Source organism: Pezoporus flaviventris, unplaced genomic scaffold (assembly GCF_033815535.1).
Source record: "Pezoporus flaviventris isolate CSIRO_AGI_PZ_B2104156 unplaced genomic scaffold, CSIRO_AGI_Pfla_v1 ptg000001l, whole genome shotgun sequence".
NCBI classification, from domain to species: domain Eukaryota; kingdom Metazoa; phylum Chordata; class Aves; order Psittaciformes; family Psittacidae; genus Pezoporus; species Pezoporus flaviventris.
In genome coordinates this window covers 44370252-44388020 of record NW_026892549.1, presented here as the reverse complement: position 1 = coordinate 44388020, position 17769 = coordinate 44370252, and the positions used below count along the sequence as shown (strand labels likewise).

The 17769-nt window shown below is 37.0% G+C and overlaps 1 protein-coding gene across 6 annotated transcripts in view; it reads right to left on the bottom strand.

The window, feature by feature from the left end:
- NBEAL1 (neurobeachin like 1) overlaps nucleotides 1–17769 on the bottom strand; it is an 80071-nt gene that overhangs the window by 13727 nt on the left and 48575 nt on the right. For all 6 annotated transcript variants that reach the window (XR_009743663.1, XM_061454902.1, XM_061454893.1 and 3 more), the window contains 20 exons: nucleotides 16667–16823; nucleotides 15927–16085; nucleotides 15414–15573; nucleotides 15057–15145; nucleotides 13634–14215; nucleotides 12864–13039; nucleotides 12337–12490; nucleotides 10722–10850; nucleotides 9706–10011; nucleotides 9454–9603; nucleotides 8400–8557; nucleotides 7590–7714; nucleotides 6571–6697; nucleotides 4975–5123; nucleotides 4334–4467; nucleotides 3331–3432; nucleotides 2191–2286; nucleotides 1940–2064; nucleotides 565–705; nucleotides 335–465 (listed from right to left, as the gene is read on the bottom strand). Coding sequence is in view for 5 of the 6 variants with exons in the window: in XM_061454902.1 (XP_061310886.1) it covers nucleotides 335–465; nucleotides 565–705; nucleotides 1940–2064; nucleotides 2191–2286; nucleotides 3331–3432; nucleotides 4334–4467; nucleotides 4975–5123; nucleotides 6571–6697; nucleotides 7590–7714; nucleotides 8400–8557; nucleotides 9454–9603; nucleotides 9706–10011; nucleotides 10722–10850; nucleotides 12337–12490; nucleotides 12864–13039; nucleotides 13634–14215; nucleotides 15057–15145; nucleotides 15414–15573; nucleotides 15927–16085; nucleotides 16667–16823 (3350 nt within the window). In the remaining variant the exon portion in view is untranslated. The remainder of the gene's footprint in view (nucleotides 1–334; nucleotides 466–564; nucleotides 706–1939; nucleotides 2065–2190; nucleotides 2287–3330; nucleotides 3433–4333; nucleotides 4468–4974; nucleotides 5124–6570; nucleotides 6698–7589; nucleotides 7715–8399; nucleotides 8558–9453; nucleotides 9604–9705; nucleotides 10012–10721; nucleotides 10851–12336; nucleotides 12491–12863; nucleotides 13040–13633; nucleotides 14216–15056; nucleotides 15146–15413; nucleotides 15574–15926; nucleotides 16086–16666; nucleotides 16824–17769) is intronic.

Here is a 17769-nt window from a genome sequence, read left to right as displayed (position 1 = left end):
CTTCTGCTAACCATTTAGTCAGTATTAACTCTTGCTAACTTTTTCTTTACCAAACATCCAAATGAGCATCTCTGATATTTTACACTAGGTAAACACTACTTTTAGCCATTCCTTAGCCCCCAGTCTGAATTTTAAACAACGTTTAGGCTGCTGCTTTGCACAGCTGGTGTCTTTGTTAAACAGTCTGAAGCCAACATGAGTAAAGTAATTTCTACAAGCATACTATAAAGCTTAAACAAGAAGTGTTCCACAGTGTTCACAAATCGTGGTAAATAAATATTCTGAAGAATACAGGAACACTTTTCTATGGAAATATTCTGAGCAGTCAGTTTACCATTCTGATTCTCCAGGAACTCTGGAAAGTAGAAGAACTCTGGGATAAGTTCCTTGACATCATTGGGGTTGTCCATGAGTGCTTGCCAGGCAGCAGGAATAGAGTGGAACTGCCTGTCAGCACAGTCGAATCTGTGGATTAGAAAACTCAGGTCAGACTTTAATCATTCTCTCAATAAAATGATATGAAAGAGAAAAAAAAGACGTGCTGCTTATTTGCTCACATCATACCTGCCACTTTGGAGTTGGATATGAAGTGTTGTGAAAGGTTCTACCCGAATGAGGTAATGCATGACACCAGCAGCATTTGAGTAATGTGTCCCATAGTGAAATTTGTCAATCATCCCAAGGGGATCCTCAAAATTCTCATATCTAAAGAAATAAATATTTGTGAATACAGCTGAGCCATACAGCTGATTCACATGTGGCTTATGCTTAGCGGAGGCTAGGATTCAAAAGAAACAAGCACAGCAATCTATAAAAGAACAATACATTAAATTCTGTTAAATATGAGGATTCCAAATATGACTTAGTCCCTAAGCAAGGCTGCTGAAAGATAGAAACATCCACCAAATGAAGCCTTTACATACCTATTCTTATACTATTCCTTAGGCATTTGCTATCATCTTTAAGAAACTGGATAAAGGGCAAGACAGGACTGATTTAGCATGCCTTTATAACCACAGGCAACCCCCCCCACATCACTAAGCTGAACATTTATTATTGAAAGGACTTGCAACAGTTTCCTGCAAGATTTAAGGGGCTGGTGGTGTGTGACGGGGGAAGTGTGTGTGTGACTGTATCAGGATGCAGGAAGATTTCCATAACACTCATGTCCATTTCCTTTTCTACTGGTAAACATACTCTACAGTACTATGCCACCATCTGGCTGATATATTCCTCAGTGTCACAAGGCTAGTAAGAGAAATGATAGCTAAGCATACTGCTGGAACCAATTTCATTACAGTCAGGCATAGAGCCTAATAATGCAAAGAAAATTCTCTTATGTTCCTCCAAGTATTCAGAAGAAAGCTGGTTTTGGAGGATGCCTGATAAGCGTAATTTGGTACAACAGCATGCTCACTTTCCACACTAGCAAAAAAGGAAGGATCACTACACTGATGTGTAGGTGTAAGCACTTGTCATTCCTACCTGCAGAGGATTTGCCAAAAGTCATTGAGTTATATTTTGTTTTAAAGCTAATAATCTATGCTCAAAAAGAAGAGCAGGAAGCACAGATTTAGGAACAGTGCTACCTCTCAGCGCAAGCAGCTCAAGTAATCGGTATGATCTTGAATCAGACATGGACACAGTACGTTTCTTTAAGGTGCTGGGCCATTAAATTAAGTGTTTCTACAGCCTTTTTGTTTTTATTCTCCACCTCTAAGAAACAATTGAAAATTTACAACGACAAGTTTTGTCCTTTCACTGCCAGATAAGCTAACTAAGCTGAATGCAGCAGGAACAACAACCTTTGCAAATATATCTGTGATGTTATAAAACTAGCTTTAAGAATTTCACTGTTACAACTTTACTTTTCTAACGTGTTATTGGCCTGGAGATTCAGAAAAGACTAACAAATATAATTGAGAGGTCAAACACATACTTCTCTTTCACAGCCTTAGCATTCTTTTCATTTACCACCCCTATGGGTTTGGACAGATCCCTAAAGACTTCAGGATTATTCAGGTCCAATTCTTCTGAAGTATAATCTCGTAAAATCCAGGGGAACTAAAACCAAAAAGAGTCAAACATCAAACTGAGATTAAAAATACATCTTTCAAGATAGAAAAATACATCTCTTTGGTAAAAAAATCTTAAAAAAAAAATTTTTTTCATAATTTTTCTTTTCATTACCACAGGGTATTGAGCGAGGTCATTGTAAGTTCGTCCTGCCATTGTGTTCAGCTGAATAAGGTAGTCAAAGTTGGATATTTCTCTATTCACCCATTTCTAAAGAACAAAAGAAAAAAAAGATACAATGGAAGTTACTATAGCAAAGATACCACTATTGCAAATTACATTCATCTGCCAGGGGGTAGTACTGGGAAGTGAAAGGCACAAGACTGTAAGAATGGTATGAAAGTCTAAATTTATTTTCTCCTAATAAAGTTAATTTTTCCACTGATTCATTGACTGTGCTACCTGTATTTCACTGAAATAATGTCCCTGATTGATGCCAGTACTGTTTTAAATACAGGGCAGCAGAAAATTAGCAGGTTCAAAATAAGAAAAGAAGAAAACCAGGAATTTGTAAACTAACACTGCCGTTGCACCTTTGCTCCACTATTGTATTTCAAACCAAACAACAGAGCTCTGTTCAGAAGATCTCAGTATCTCTCTGTAACGTGATGGAGACATTTCATTACAGAAGATATTTTCTCCATGTAAATAAAAAACATGGTAGCTTTTATTGTTAAGGAAAAAAAAGAAAAGGTATTTGCCATGTTTTAAAAGTAAATTGCAAACCTTTCTCAGAGAAGCCTAAATGATCTCCCTCAGAAGATAAAAATACATTTACTACGTTTAAAAGTTTGTCCATGTTTAGTGTAATACAAACATTTTGACTTTGTCCTTTTATACCAATATTATTAGTTCCTTTAAAGACTGTATTTCCCGCTTAATCTTCACATGCACTTTGAGGAAAGCCCCATCAAGAAAAGGTAGCATGGAAAATTATTTGCAAAGATAGTGAAAAAAGTTCCAAAAATGTGCACTCAAGATCATGCACTAAAAATAGAAGCAGGTTTTCCATTCTTGTTGGAACATTTGTCATAATCACATCAACAGAGCCTGAGTCCATTTACCTCACTGACTGCAAAGACAAAACACAGCAGTTCTAAAAAGTATGCATGTGAAAGTTCAGGGATCAGATTGAGGTACAGAAGTTGGCAGTTGTCATCTAAACACTGAGAGAAAAAAACAACCTAAAATCAGTAGTCCAGGACCTTCCAGGACTCCTTCAAGAAGCAGAGGAATGCTCTAGATGGCCCATACCTGCATCAGACCTGAAGCTTTAAAAAGTTCCTGTGGAGATCTGGTCCCAGAAATATTTGGAGAATGCAGCGACAGTATTCTACTATATACTTTGTTTCGCACCTGTTAGAAAATAGCATTAATAAAAACATTATTCTGGAGATTGAAGCTTACAAGTAAACAGCTTCCCTGCTAATTAAAATGTGCAATAAACAGAGCATAGTTACACTTTTAAACTCTTTATCTCTTGCTGCATAAAACATTTAGGATATGGATGGATGTGACATCCTTCGGTTACATGTTATAAAGGCAATATATGTAATGTTTTTGTGTGTGTAGATGCTACACAGAAAATCATTATTGCCAGAGAATTTGTCTGGGAAACACTGCTGCTGTTCAAATAAAATTACACCAATGTTTTCCCTACAAAACTATTGCAAAGATTTATTTACTTAAACACACACATTTTATAGGAGTTATTCATAAACTCACCTACTAGTATATAACTCATCCTAAATTCTAATACATTAGTCCCTCATACAAAGGGTCACTGACAGTGACGTTGCTGGGACGGATGTGAGAGGAGAGGGAGTGAACGAGAATGATTCACTTATCCTAAACCATGGAATGTAGACATAGCAACAATTTCCAGTATTGTGGTAAAATAGAAAGTCTCTTTTGTGTTGTAATTAATTTGCTCAGAATACTTAAGATTGGTTAAGTGTGGGCTTCAAGATATTTAGATTACTATTCATGTAATTCTAGTTAAATAATTGTTGTGTATCAGAGAGAGAGAAAGATAGGTAAAAGAAGAATCTCGTTTTATCCATCTTTTCATAATTAATCAGTTTCTAGATGCCAGACTTTTCACAGTCTAGTTTTCCATAATGGCTACACCTAGCAAACCTTTTGCTACTGGCATTGCAGTATGAAAGACATCAGCTTCAAATTAGACATGATCAGTGAACTTAAACTTGATATTTGTGCTAATTATATAAATCAAGAAAATATAGGAAACCCATACCTCCTTATTGAAGTTGAGGAAATAGTTGGTTTGATCTGTAAGGAAGATCTCCAAAGCTGACCTCCTCAGGTTGTACCGACGCAAATGTATCTCTCGAATCTGAGAAAGGTGCCATTTGAAATCAAAACCTACCCCTAAGAACAGCACTTTGATTAGTGGCCGAGGATATATCAAAAACTTTTCATAGACATAATGCAGTCTCATTTCCAATCATTTTGCTAGGAAAATATTACTAACTTCAGCTACTGCTCTGCTGAAAGAAAGAGGCAGCAGGAAATAGCTGATCAAGTACAGAATTTGGTTTTGCCTTCTGATCAAAAACACATTTTAAATGTATAATGCTGACAAAAAGAGGAGAGAGGTGCCATTTAAGCAGCAAATTAGAGTTAATAATTTTTTAATCCAGCTTAATTTTTTTTTTTTAAGAAATACTAAGAATAGTGAATCAGTTTAACAGCTCAGCAAGTACATTTCCAGATTCCTGATTCTGAAGGGATGAGCCAGACACTGATCATCAAGTACAACATTAATTTTAGGTACAGATTCACAACTTGTCTCTTTGCAATTAGTTTGACACTCATCCTACTAAAAACAGAATGCTGAACTGCACTGAAAAGAAAGAAATAACGTATTGTGCTCACCTTCCTCTTTTTCAATGCTACCATCAAAGAAATAGATGTGCTGGGTAGTGATCTCCAGCCTGCCAGGTATCACATCAATTACTGTAATGAGTTCGCAGTCTTCAGACAGTATTAGCTTTTCTTTCTGACTTTGCTCGTCCTTGTCATCCCTACAAAAATACCACCAAGCATTACACAGCTGGGTAGATAATACAGTTGCTTAGGTGCTTGGGTAAAGAGTACAGTTCAGAAAATAATCAAATTTGAATGGCATTAAAAGTACAACATAAATTATTATATGAAGCTACTTCTATGAGAGGTCTTGGATGTTTCAGACTAGACTACCTAACATCATTTAATAGCATCACTCTTCAGGTTTGATATTTCAGTCTCAGGCACAATGGACTTGACCTTCTTTGAGATATGAAAACATGAGGCTGCATTTCTCTTATTTAATTGCTAGGTGCTTAAATGCTCTGACCCAGAGCACAGTTGAGTCCTGGTTCATGTGACTAAAGTTATCTTCAGAAGCATTTGAAGAAATGCTTGCTCAGAAGTCTACAGACATGACACATCACAAGCAAGCATTTAATAACCTTTAAGATATAAGAAAACATATTAGTATCACTCAAAGAAGTGCCACATCTCTACTGTGTGGAGACAGTGTTCTCACAGGAGAATGCATAATTGGTACATAAACTCTGAATAATCCTGAAAGATACAGCAAGGCCATGAGAGGCCCGAGGAAGCTTAAGCAAGCAAGATAAGAAGCAGCTGGAATTCACCGAGTTAATGAGAACTGTGGACTGTTGGCAAGCTTTCGAGGTCAAGTTCTCACACCTGTGCTTAACCAATTATATGTTAGTCACTAAGGGTCTCCAAGACATGTATCCAATTATAATATGCCAAATCACTGTAAGTGCATGTAAGAAATAGTATATAAGGAATTAAGGCTTTGTAATAAATTTGGCAATCACTTGATCACATTGATCATCTCTGCGTTGTCTGTGACTCCCACGTCAACACTACTGGACTTGAACACATGAATGCATGCACAAAATCATATGTCCAGTTACTGAAGCAAAGCATCTGGTATCTCTCCCTGCCTTCAACGAAAGCACATGAAGGAAGCACAGCAAGTCTTCTCTCTGGAATGCTCTTAAACAGAGAGGACTCCAGCAGATTAATACCAACTAAGCAACTATGCAGATGACAGTATAGCAAATGCCCCTGGCATCTATGAACAAGAGACAGTTCCAGTTTTGTCTGTGCCCCTACCATGCAGGCCACTTCTTGAGAATTATAGCAAATGTACATTATGGAAAGCCTCAATTCTGTAGCTGCAGCTTCAGGCCAGCTATGAGGAATGAACCACTAAAAGATCCTCACAAACCACAAGCATCTGCTCTGCCTTATAATCCCTGGGGCTCTCTCTGTTCACAATGATAAATCCAACAGCAACTATTCTGCTATTCAAAATTACAACAAAGCCCTGGATTATATTGTTAAGGCCAGAGAAGAAAGAGGGAAGCTTTGCACGCTAATCAACTCCCAAAGTTGTTCCTTTCTCCTTATCCCTAGCACAGAAACAGATTTCAACTCTTCTGTTGTACTTACAAGTTGGAACCGGCTGCTGTGTCTTCTTCAGGTAGTTCAAGAACATCATCTTCCAAGTCACTCACTTTCACCTGCTTCACCACCTCCAGAAGCAGAGACTCACTAGAGGGCTGTGTCTGATGCACACCTATCATAAGTAGACATTTGAGCTCAGAAAATTTTTTGATACAATGCTTTGGAAAGCTAAACTACCAAGTGTATTTTCTACTGCGGAATGTTGGTTTTAACTGAATTAAGAAGCAACCAGACTTCTTAAATACTTTCGGGGGCAAGCAGAACTAAAAATACACCCAAACTGCACTGAAATATATGTCAAGTTTTAACAGTATAAAGGGAAGTCATAAACATGTAAGAAAATTTTAAACTGAATCCTGATGCGGACATTTTCAATAAAAACACTTTTCAGTGTTCTGCCAGACACTTAAATCATGCAAACTTCATGGAAACAGACTGCATTTGGTTTTGCTTACTTGGGTTTACAGGAGTGAAGGTTATTTGTTTGAGTCTTAATATCCAATACACCTACTTAAAGGACCACTCAAGTAGGTTAAACTCGGCTGTTTAAACAAAGTACGTCATATCTACACATGTTAATAGCAAGCTCCAACAGGTTTTAAACAAATACGGCCTACTTCCTCTGATCTCATTGTTTCCTTTTCTTGAAAAATGCCTTAGGAAAGAAATCTATGTGACTGCTTATTTTTATATAACAAAGGAGTTTGGCAGGTTCGGTGGCTTGTTTTGGTTTTATGTTTTGGTTTGGGTTTTGTTGTTGTTGCTTTGTTCTCCCCCCCCTCCCCCCAAATACACATTTCAATGAACAAGGGGAAATGAATTCAGTAGGAAGATGCTGTTTCGGGTCAAAGCACCACTCTCATGTTACGTATTTTACTAAAGAGAAAATAGAGAAAAATCAAGATTTAGGTATCTACCATCACAGATTCTTAAAGACAAAGAGTAAGGCATGTATCTTTTTTCAGATTGAAGAATACCAAGTAAAAGATCAAATACAACTTTACCTAAATTATCTCTCAGGTCACTAGCATCCTGGTGAGAGTTGAAGTTGTAATTCTGTACTAGTTTTAGTCTCATACGTGAAAAATTTTCCACGTTTGATAGTTTCCAGTGAATAGGATGCCGTTTCCTAAGAAAATGAGAATATTCATAAAAACACTCAAAAAGCTAAAGACCTATATGAATGAACTGATTACAAAAGAGTACCCATTTAGAAAAATACTGGTTATCCACTTGTACATTGTAAAATATAAAAGCAACAAACTGCATTTTAATTTCATATTTTACACTGCAGCTCTTACCATCCTAAAGCACTTTGTAAACACTATTCATTTTCTACTGAAATGTATCAAATTGCTTACACTTCCAGAACTTTATCCAGAATTTCCCCAAAAAGCTAAGACAGACAAAATGTATTCTTTTAAGTTGAAATTACCTATATGCATAAAAACCTCATCTTTATTATCAAGCCTGGTCTCTGTTTTCCAACAGAACCATCAATACATAGGAGCTCTCAAGAAGTTTTTGCAACACTCCATTGATAAATACTTTTTATTTGTCGCAAGAAAATTTAGTTTTCAGGTGAACAGCTCAGCATTACACTTCAAAGTTTGCATTTTGGTAATTAAAGGCAGAAAACATTATAAAAGATGAATTCAATATTAACTTCGCATCTCAAGAATGGCTATCAAAGTCAATTTGACAAGTTTTCGTGTGATCCTTGTCAAACTGACCATATGAAAGAGTAGGTCAGCCATGTGAAAAAATAGGGCTTAAGCATCATTTATGGTTTGACTTAAGAACTTCAGCCTTACATTTCAGACCAAGGACCACATTCAGAGAGCAAGTAAAGCTGTGCTGCTCTCCACTGTCTCAGAGTAGCTGTGTGTTGACTGTTAAGTTGCCTTAGCATACTGTTGTACCGCAGATTTTCCTGTCGAGCCTTTCTGCTGAATGGTTCCACAAAATGCTCCTGAAAGACCATTAAAAATATATCTATCACTGAAACAACTCTGACCTTTGAAAACACAGTTTTAGGGCTTCCAGGAATTCTCATAAATTAAGAAGGAACAAAAGTTTAGCAGTAAAGACTTCTGAAAATTTAAGTTAATGACTATGAGAGAAATTTTAAAATGCTTAGTACTGGAAGAAATGGAGTTAAATTTCTCCTTAAAGATACAAACTAAGAGTTATCAATGCTGAATCCATACCAAAGCAATTTTTCATGATGAGTATAGTTGTCATTATCTGAAATCTTATTATAATAGGTAAGATTTTTCTTTAATATATTCTGATATTCTAGAATGTGAGTCAACAACTTACTACAAGGATCCTTGCTAAGATGACAAAGGGAATATAAGAAAAATTTAACTTAGCTATAATATTTGCTGTAATTACCAGTTAATTCTAATGCTTAGCTGAGTCTGAGCCTTACATAGAAAGATCAGTTCAAAAAACAATTTCTCCACACATTAAATAGGAACTATTAAGTTTCAAATGTTTTCATTGTGAAAACCCTCCGACTCATCTCATAATGGAGAATGTTTTAATACTACAAAATAGAAATCAGAATAAAAGAAGAGGTAGCTTATAGCTAAGCATAATTTTAGGTTGCTGTACTATGAGAAAGGCCTGCTCTCCTGAAATAACTCTGCTTACAGATAAGACTCTTAAATAGAAAGAGCAGAATCAAAAAGCATATCTTAGAAGTGCATAGAGTCACACTGCTCACAAAAACCTTAGAACAATTAACCTGCCTGCTGCAATCACTTGAATTGGATCATCCTGGAATTCAGTTTCTCCATCTCTGAGAAGAACTGTCTCAGGAGTTGCCGTCTAAGACAAACTTGAACTCACTCAAAACCTTACCTGAAATTTAAGCTTACTTTCTCCTCTCTCACGGTCTCGCTTGTGCATGTTCACCATAAATGCTTCATAACAATCTTTCCAGTAAAGTGCCATCTGCTCGTGATCATGTCTGAATGAATTCTCTTCATACTGCTTCATATTTGGAATAATCTGGTCTCACCAAAACAAAAAGCACTATGTGATTTCTGAAGGAGTCCTTCTGCTTTCGTGGCTAAGAGGGGAAAAATGATACAAAAAGAATCTACTACTTACATATTTGTCAATATAAATTTGCCACTCATCAGAGCCGCAGTATTCTTGAAAGTCCTCAAAGAAAGATGGGCTGCCATTCGTAGGAGGCAGCGAAGGAAGATGCAGGTTCATGAACAGAAGTTCATAAATCTTGGATACCAATGTCCGAACAAGGGGAATCAAAAATGAGTAAGTTTCTGTCTTCTCTTCAATTGATCTACTCAAGATGCCTTCCAGCTTCCCCAAGAGGTAGCATGCTTCAGGCTGACTCTCAATTACCTTGGTCTGGAGAAGGGTGTTTAGCTTGGCTGCTGCCATAGCACAGACCTATACAGAAACAACAAAAAATGAATGCAATTCTCAAAATAGTAATTCTGAGCACCTATCTATTTATCACAGAAGTATGTACGTATTCTAACTGTATACCAAGTAGCCTGAAGGCACACCTGCATCAGATGGTTTACTGCGAGGTGTCCCTCCCCATGGCAAGGCGGGGGGAACTAGATGATCTTAAGGTCCTTTCCAACCTTAACTATTCTATGGTTCTGCATGGGCACTGATCACTTACTCGTCCTATGATGACCAAACCTGAGTCAGCTGCAACTTTAAAGTCACACAGCTGCACTGAGACAATCACATACTTAAACTAATAATTCTGGCTTTATTGAAGGGCTCATATTCCAGACTAACTTTGTCACAACAGTCCAGGTTCATACGCACCTAATGTATGTAAACCTGGAACAGCTAATAAATATATTTTATGGTAGAACCAAAATCTTACTGCCACTAGTGCCTTTATATTCCCATCTTCAAACAGCTTGTCCTCTACCTCTTTCTCAGGCTCATGAAGTGCCCATTGACAGGACTGTAGAGGAAATTTGTCAATGGTAAGAACCAATAAAATATCTTCCCTATAGAAGGGTGAAGGACTGCCATCAGTTTGCTCACTGGTATGAGCAGCTCCCCCGTTAAGTCAAAGCAGTTTCATCAAACATGTACTTAGAACACAGTACCACCTGCAGGCATTTATAACAAACCTGTAAGTTATCTCGTGCAATGAATCCAAGGAGCAACTGGACTTGTACTTGTGAAAGCCTACTTGCTTCTAGGCCAGCAGAGTACCAGACTGACAGGCTATCCATGAGAGTCACTAGTTCTTCCAAGAGCTATTGTAAAAACAAGAAGATTTGCATGAAATAAAATTAGCAACAGATACTCCAGCTGGAGACACAACAATTTCAAACAGCCAAAGAGGCAATCGGCACAGTCCCCCAGGAAGGAAAACAAGGCTTCTTTTATGAATATCTGATTTAATGAAATGCTTGAAACTTCATAATGTCTTCGAAGAAAATATTAATCTATTTCAAAAAATACTTCAAAATAAATAAATCAGGAGATACTCCTTTCTGTCAGTAATTCCATACTAGAAGTGCTGCAAACTTTCTGAAAGGTAGGTACTCCCAGGGCAAATGACATGTTTCGCTATCCAGATGTGTTAGATTAAAACTAATATACTTGATACATCCTCTAGTAAATTCTTCAAATGTAAAATCATGCTTTTGTTAAGCCATGGAATCACATGAATGCTTCTGTGGCAACCTGAAAGCTGTCCTGCTTAGAATATTACGGTGATTTAAATTTTCCTGTTATTTTCAATTCAGAATTGGCAATTAGCACAACCCTCATTGCTCCAAACCTCCGATCTCATTTCTAATTAGATTTCAGAATTCTAGACCATAACAGAAAGCAAAGGTTTTACCAAGACACTGTTCAAAACCAAGCAAAAGCTATAAGATTAAGCCATGTTTACTTATAAGCAGGCATTTTACAACGTTGATGACTCTTAACGTTACTTTCTTTTACTTCAAAAGTAGGCTTAAACCACCTGATTTTTCTTTAAGGATTTATCACGACAGTGATGGTTTACATATAACACCTCTCCCCTTCGGCCTTGAAAAATAGAAAAATCAATAGCAACTCAGCCAGTGAAGGAAGCAAGACCACTGCCAGAAATTACATGAATGTTGAGGCAAATTACGGGTGTCTACAACATAAATGTCAAGAAGGCAAGAGAAGAAGATAGATGACGGAAAGCTTCTTTACCTTACTAGCTACTGTGTTTGCTAGTCACTTTCTTCCTCAGACCTCATGTTTCTGGCTCTGATACATAAAATTGAGCTATTTGAATATATATGCACAAAATCACATTTAAACTCCAATATGGGTCAAAGCCCAGAAGTGACATTTCTCCGCTTGCAAGTAAGAGCAGAGTTTTGGCTAGTCTTTTATTCAGGACATATACAATGTAACATGCAACACAGGCTGATTAATGGTGCAAAATCTGTTTAGGCTACAACTGACATGGTTTCCTTAGCTCCTACATTTTCTAAATATTTCTCCAGTCTGAAGAGACCTGGATTTTCAATAAATTGTACCATTTAAAGTCCTATTTAACTTACAAAATTAACTATATTCCCTGTAGTAAGTATTCATTCTTTTTTACTCATTAAGGGGCAATCCGTTCCACTATGAACCCTTTAATAGCTATAGTTTAAAAGCATATGCCTAGAAGGGATGAGAGTATCTAAGCTGACAACATTTTCATAACTATTTCAATGTAAACACAGTGTTTCTATCATGCCATTACTATACCTTTTCAGTCCACAAATTTGAATTAACCAGTCCTTCTGCCTGCAGGAAATCCTGTACAATTAGCAAGAGCTTGAAGGCATTTTCAACATGTGTAGGGAGAGCTTTTGAATCTCTGTTATCAGTGACTGACCATTCTAACATCTTCTCCAGCAAGCTGCATAGAAAACAAAATCCCAAAGTAATTATTATATGTTTTAAATGTAAGTGGCTTTAAAAAAAATCCAATTAAGTATTTAATTGAACTGCCTAGTCTGTAGTGACATAACTGCCATCTCCTCAATAAGCCAAAGAGGTACAAGAGACTTTGAGAGGCTCATGAAACCAGCAATACAGTTTCAAAATCTCATTGCCACATGACACTACTAAATAGGTAGCAGAATATACTTCTGACAGTAGGTGATGAGAGAGCAACAAAAAATACACCTTGTTGGGAAACAGCCACCTCTTCCCAGTATCACTATTGCCCCTTATTTTTCTGTTTTTCTTCAAAAGGGATGAAAGAATCTGTCCTTGAACTGTACACTCACTTGAGTTTTATTTCATCAGAAGGCCGCAGCAACTCATTGGATATCCCCAGTTTGGTCAGTGCAGAAAACACCTGTCCTCTCTCAATCCAAGCAGCATCATCAGATTTCTCAATGCCTTTCCACATTATACACAGTAGGATGTCTGTAAGTAACTGTATGAGTTCATTATCACCCCCCTACAAAAGAAGATAAATGTTTACAGCCCTTCTAGAACACTTTCAAAACATTTCTTGTTCATCACAGTCCTTATGCTTGCATGTTTCAGCATTTTTGAAAATTCTGCAGTCTGAAGTCCAATTGCCAAATACATGAACATGCAAATACCAGAGACTGTGGCTTGCTTGTATGTTGCAATAGATATTGACTTGACTTCAACACTGTTATTTCAACCTGACCTTTAGCTACTCTTGAATTCTTCACAGCAAGCCTGCTCCCTGCCTCCTCTGGATGATACAGAATGTTGAAATATAGAGGGGTGGGGGAGCTGGTAGGTTTTTTTATTTGGGGGAGGGGGGAGGGACAGAATCTCATATTCTTTATGTTGTTGTTGTTATTCTTTTAACATCAAAGCTATTCCAACTACTCAACAAAAAAGACATTACAAAACAAAATACCCCTAATTGCTGTAATAGAGATATATTGTTTGCTTTTCTGTTGGAAGATGGGAGGAAAAAAAAAAAATTGACAATAATTATCCATCAGAGAGATGACTGAAAATAAAGGAATTGCAGACACTTATAAAAACTAACCACACAGAGTGAACTACTTACTCCTTGGTTTTCAAATAAAGAAAGATCAGCGGGGAAGGCCACATCATTTATAACTCCCAGCTCTTTGTCAGGCTGCCCAGAGAATGGTTTCCTGTTCTCTGTAGGTGATGGTGTGCTGGGCTGGCTATCTGTCATCTGATTCACAATGTCAGCCAATTCATAGGAGTCCACACTGGACAGATCTAAACTTAAATGTGAAGGGTTACTGTGCCACAGTTCTTCTCGGTCCTCCAACCTAAAAGACATCTCTGCTGTGGATGCATCCTCCAATGGCATAACAGAGAAATGAGCAGGGACGTTCAGGGATTTGTTGTCTTCTAAACTCCATTGATCAAACAGACCATTAACAGATGCAAAGCTGCCAGTTTCGTCTCCCTCTGCCTTATCAGATTGATGTTTCTGAAGCTCTTCAGCAGGAGGCTTTTTTTCCTCTTCCCTTATGGAATCAGCCCTGTTCTCTTTAAAGACAATCCGAATGTCTGAGTTTTCTTTCAGGAACAGTCTAATAAAAGTGTCCTGCCAGCCCAGCTGCTGAGAAATCTGTTGTGCTGCATCCAACTGGGAATGCAAAAGGTGCAAAACCTAAGGACAGAAGATATCCCACACCTACACATTACTTTTTGCTTGTAACTGCATTAATTCTGGATTTTCAATAATCATTTTATGATCTCACAGTGGGTTTTTTTGTGGTTAATAAGAAGCAAACATGCCGTAAATTAATTTTTCTCATTAGAAAAATATATTTGAGAAAAAATAGAAAAAATCTGAGGAGTAGTGGAGAAAAGCATATCAAAGATTTCAGCCACTTTTCTGCAACAATTCCAGCTAAAGCCAGTTATCACAACAAATAATCCTATTCAGCCACTACTCTACAAGGAAAGAAAACCTAGAACAGAAAATATGGATGATTAGGAACCATTAAATAGATAAAATTAAGAAAGCTGCAGTATTAATAGCTTACTGATAATACACATTATCATTTCACTTCTTTCACTTTGAGAAACCTTAATAGACAATATAGTGCCTCACAGCTACATTCAGTACTATCAATTCCAGTGATACAACCAGACAGGGTTTAGTTTAGGAAGAAATCACTGTTAAGTCACCATTTTTTCCCTATCATTTCTCTGAATCCCTGACCACTCTCATGAACCACAATATGACCTATGAAAATAACATATTAAAAATGCAAGCTATTTGAGAATCATGATAGACATTTTGTTTTTCCTTTTGTTTTTTAAAAGGACTTGAATACATAAAATTCAACATTAAATGACAGATGAGCTTCATTTTTAACATAAATCATTGCTTAGGAGAGCAGCAGTGACAAATATCACTCCTGTGTCTCAAATAATTAAGATACCACACTATGCAACTTATAGGCTTAAAGGACAGTATTTCAGTTTTAAAGGAGATGACTAACCTTTCTACAGATAACCACTCTCACATTTATATCCGATCTGTGAGCCAGATGCACTACAGCTAATAGATCTTTATAATTCACAACAGGATCTGTAGGGGAGAAAAAACAAACACAGTATCATGTAAGAGAATGTAAGAGACAAATATTAAAAATTGCCTTAGAGCTCACTTCTACATTCAGGCGTAGTAAGGGAACAAACTTAAAGGAACTAAGAAAACATTAGTGGAGACTAATGAGAACTTCAAATAGAACAGCCCCATAAGGTAAGAGCTCTAGTTTTCCTGAGTAAAAACTCAAATATATTTGCCTTCCAGCAGCAGCAATTTACTAATGCTAAGCACAACACTTGCTAATTACCTGCATACAGAACTTGGTTAAGAAGGTTTTTAATAAGAGAAACAGTAACTGGCGATTCATTCAGAAGGAGCCCCAGTCCAGAGTATCCCACTTCTCTGAGTCTCATACGGTGCTTACTACGTTCATAAACTTTAGTACATTTCAGCATCTCTTCCACAATCTGCAATAAAAAGTCCGCAAGAATGCAAAATAAACACAAGCGAGCATCCAGATCTCTTAAAGTTAATCGTATGTAACAGGCTGATGCACTGTTTTTAAAGTTTACTTTGTATGTCAACTCAAACAACATGGACTTCTTTTTTTCCAGATCCCAATACTTTATTTCAAGAAAATACTAACTCCACCATGACTATTTTAACAAACAATAACATCTAGCTAACATGAGAGAAGAAAAAATTGATAGAACTTGGAGGCTTAGTATCTTTGCAATACACTTCTGCAGTCAGACCATTGAAAAAAATGCAAATTTATATTCAACTGATTATTTTAAAATCATAGAATTCAATTCATTACCTTGAACACAAGTTCTCTAAGCCTGTCAGAGTACCTTTGATGCAATAACAGAGCATAAAGAATATCAGCATTCCCTGGTTCAAAAAGCAATAGAAAAAGTTGGTCTGGGGTTGGGCTGGAATGAAGTAGGCTGAAGAGAACATCCAGAATTCCACAGAGCTACAAAATTAAGACAATTGCATTAATCCACAGTTCATTCAGGCTTTGTGCTCTGTTTAGGAAAAAAATTCTTGGCTTTTAAATTTTACCCTTCGCTTGTTATAGACATATTAGCTGCTGTATATTATGCATTTAAAATTTTGATAGTTTTTTCATATACAGAACACCTTATCAAACTCTAATCAGAGCTACAAAGGAAGTTCAAGTTCTCTTGATGTCTACTAAATAGAAACTACATCATTACAGCTTTTGAGCAGTTTAAGTCAAATTCATTTGGGTTTGTAAACTAAGAGAACTTTTCTAATGACAGTATTACAAAACATGTGCTTTCTGCTCTCTTTAGGGGAAAAGAAAACCAGTAAAAATATGGCCATCTGCAGAGCACTTTGTCAAGCACCCAGACTCCTTCCATAACCTGCCTTAGCTACAAATAAAGAGAACCACATAGAACGCTTTGCTCATTGTCTTTTCCTTTTTGTTCCCCCCCCCCCCCATTTTAAGCACACAAGATTTCCAAGCACCAAGAAGCCAAATCAAAAACATGTACAGTTTAAACTACTAATTTATCCCATCTTGGATACCTGCTCCTCTTCACTGGTGGCAGCAATGTATCCTACAATGCTCTGTATTTCTTCATGTGTTCCACCTTTGCTCAGGAAATATTTGATCAATCCATAGAGAGATGTCCGTATTGTTCTGAGGTCATCAGGAGCCAAATCACTGTCTTTACAGCTACTCCTATACACCAATAGACAGGAAGGCAACCTAAGAAAGTTCTTCATGACTCATTAATAGCAGCTAGACTGTACTAGTTTTGTAATTTTTCATCTACCCAGATAGCATGGCACAAGCTATCAATTTTTACTGAAGTAAGGCAACTGGATAGTAATAAGCAATAGGAGACCAGACCTACCAAGTCTGAAAAAAGCCCTGAAATGTAGACTTGTACTGATCAGGATATAGGTCAGGATTTCAGGTTCCCCTCCCACCCTCTAAATGAAAGAGCCAATCTTCATCAGGGACATAACTATACTCGTAAGCAGATATAAATCACTGAGACTGAAAGCCAAAATGTTATATTCCTAAAAAAGTCCTACTTAAAATTCTACAAGAATATAAAAGAACTTAAAATGATAGTCACCCTCTCTTTTTATAATGGTAATGATGACTTAACTTGCATTGTTGATAACAAGTTCTTCACTTTTGTAATTTTAATGACTTCCAAGCATTTCTAGTATAACTGACTTGAATTTTACATAATCCTATCTGTGCAGGTTTTGGCTGGGGTAGAGATAATTTTCTTCATAGTAGTTAGTATGAGACTGTGTTCTGGAATCGTGCTGGAAACGATAACACAGGGATGCTTTCATTACTGCTGAGCCATGCTCACACTGAATCAAGGCCTTTGCTACCCCTCATAAAACCAACCCAAGGAATATTCCATTCCACATGATGTCATGCTCAGCATATAAAACTGGGAGAAGGAGGAAGTGGGGGTGGAGGGGACATTCAGAGTGATGCCTTTTATATTCCCAAGTAACCATCAGGTGTGATGGAGCTCTGCTTTCCTGGAGATGGCTGAACACCCACCTGCTGATGATAAGTAGTGAATGAATGCCTTATTTTGCTTTGCTTGCATTCAATGGCTTTTGCTTTACCCTTTAAACTGTCTTTATCTCAACCC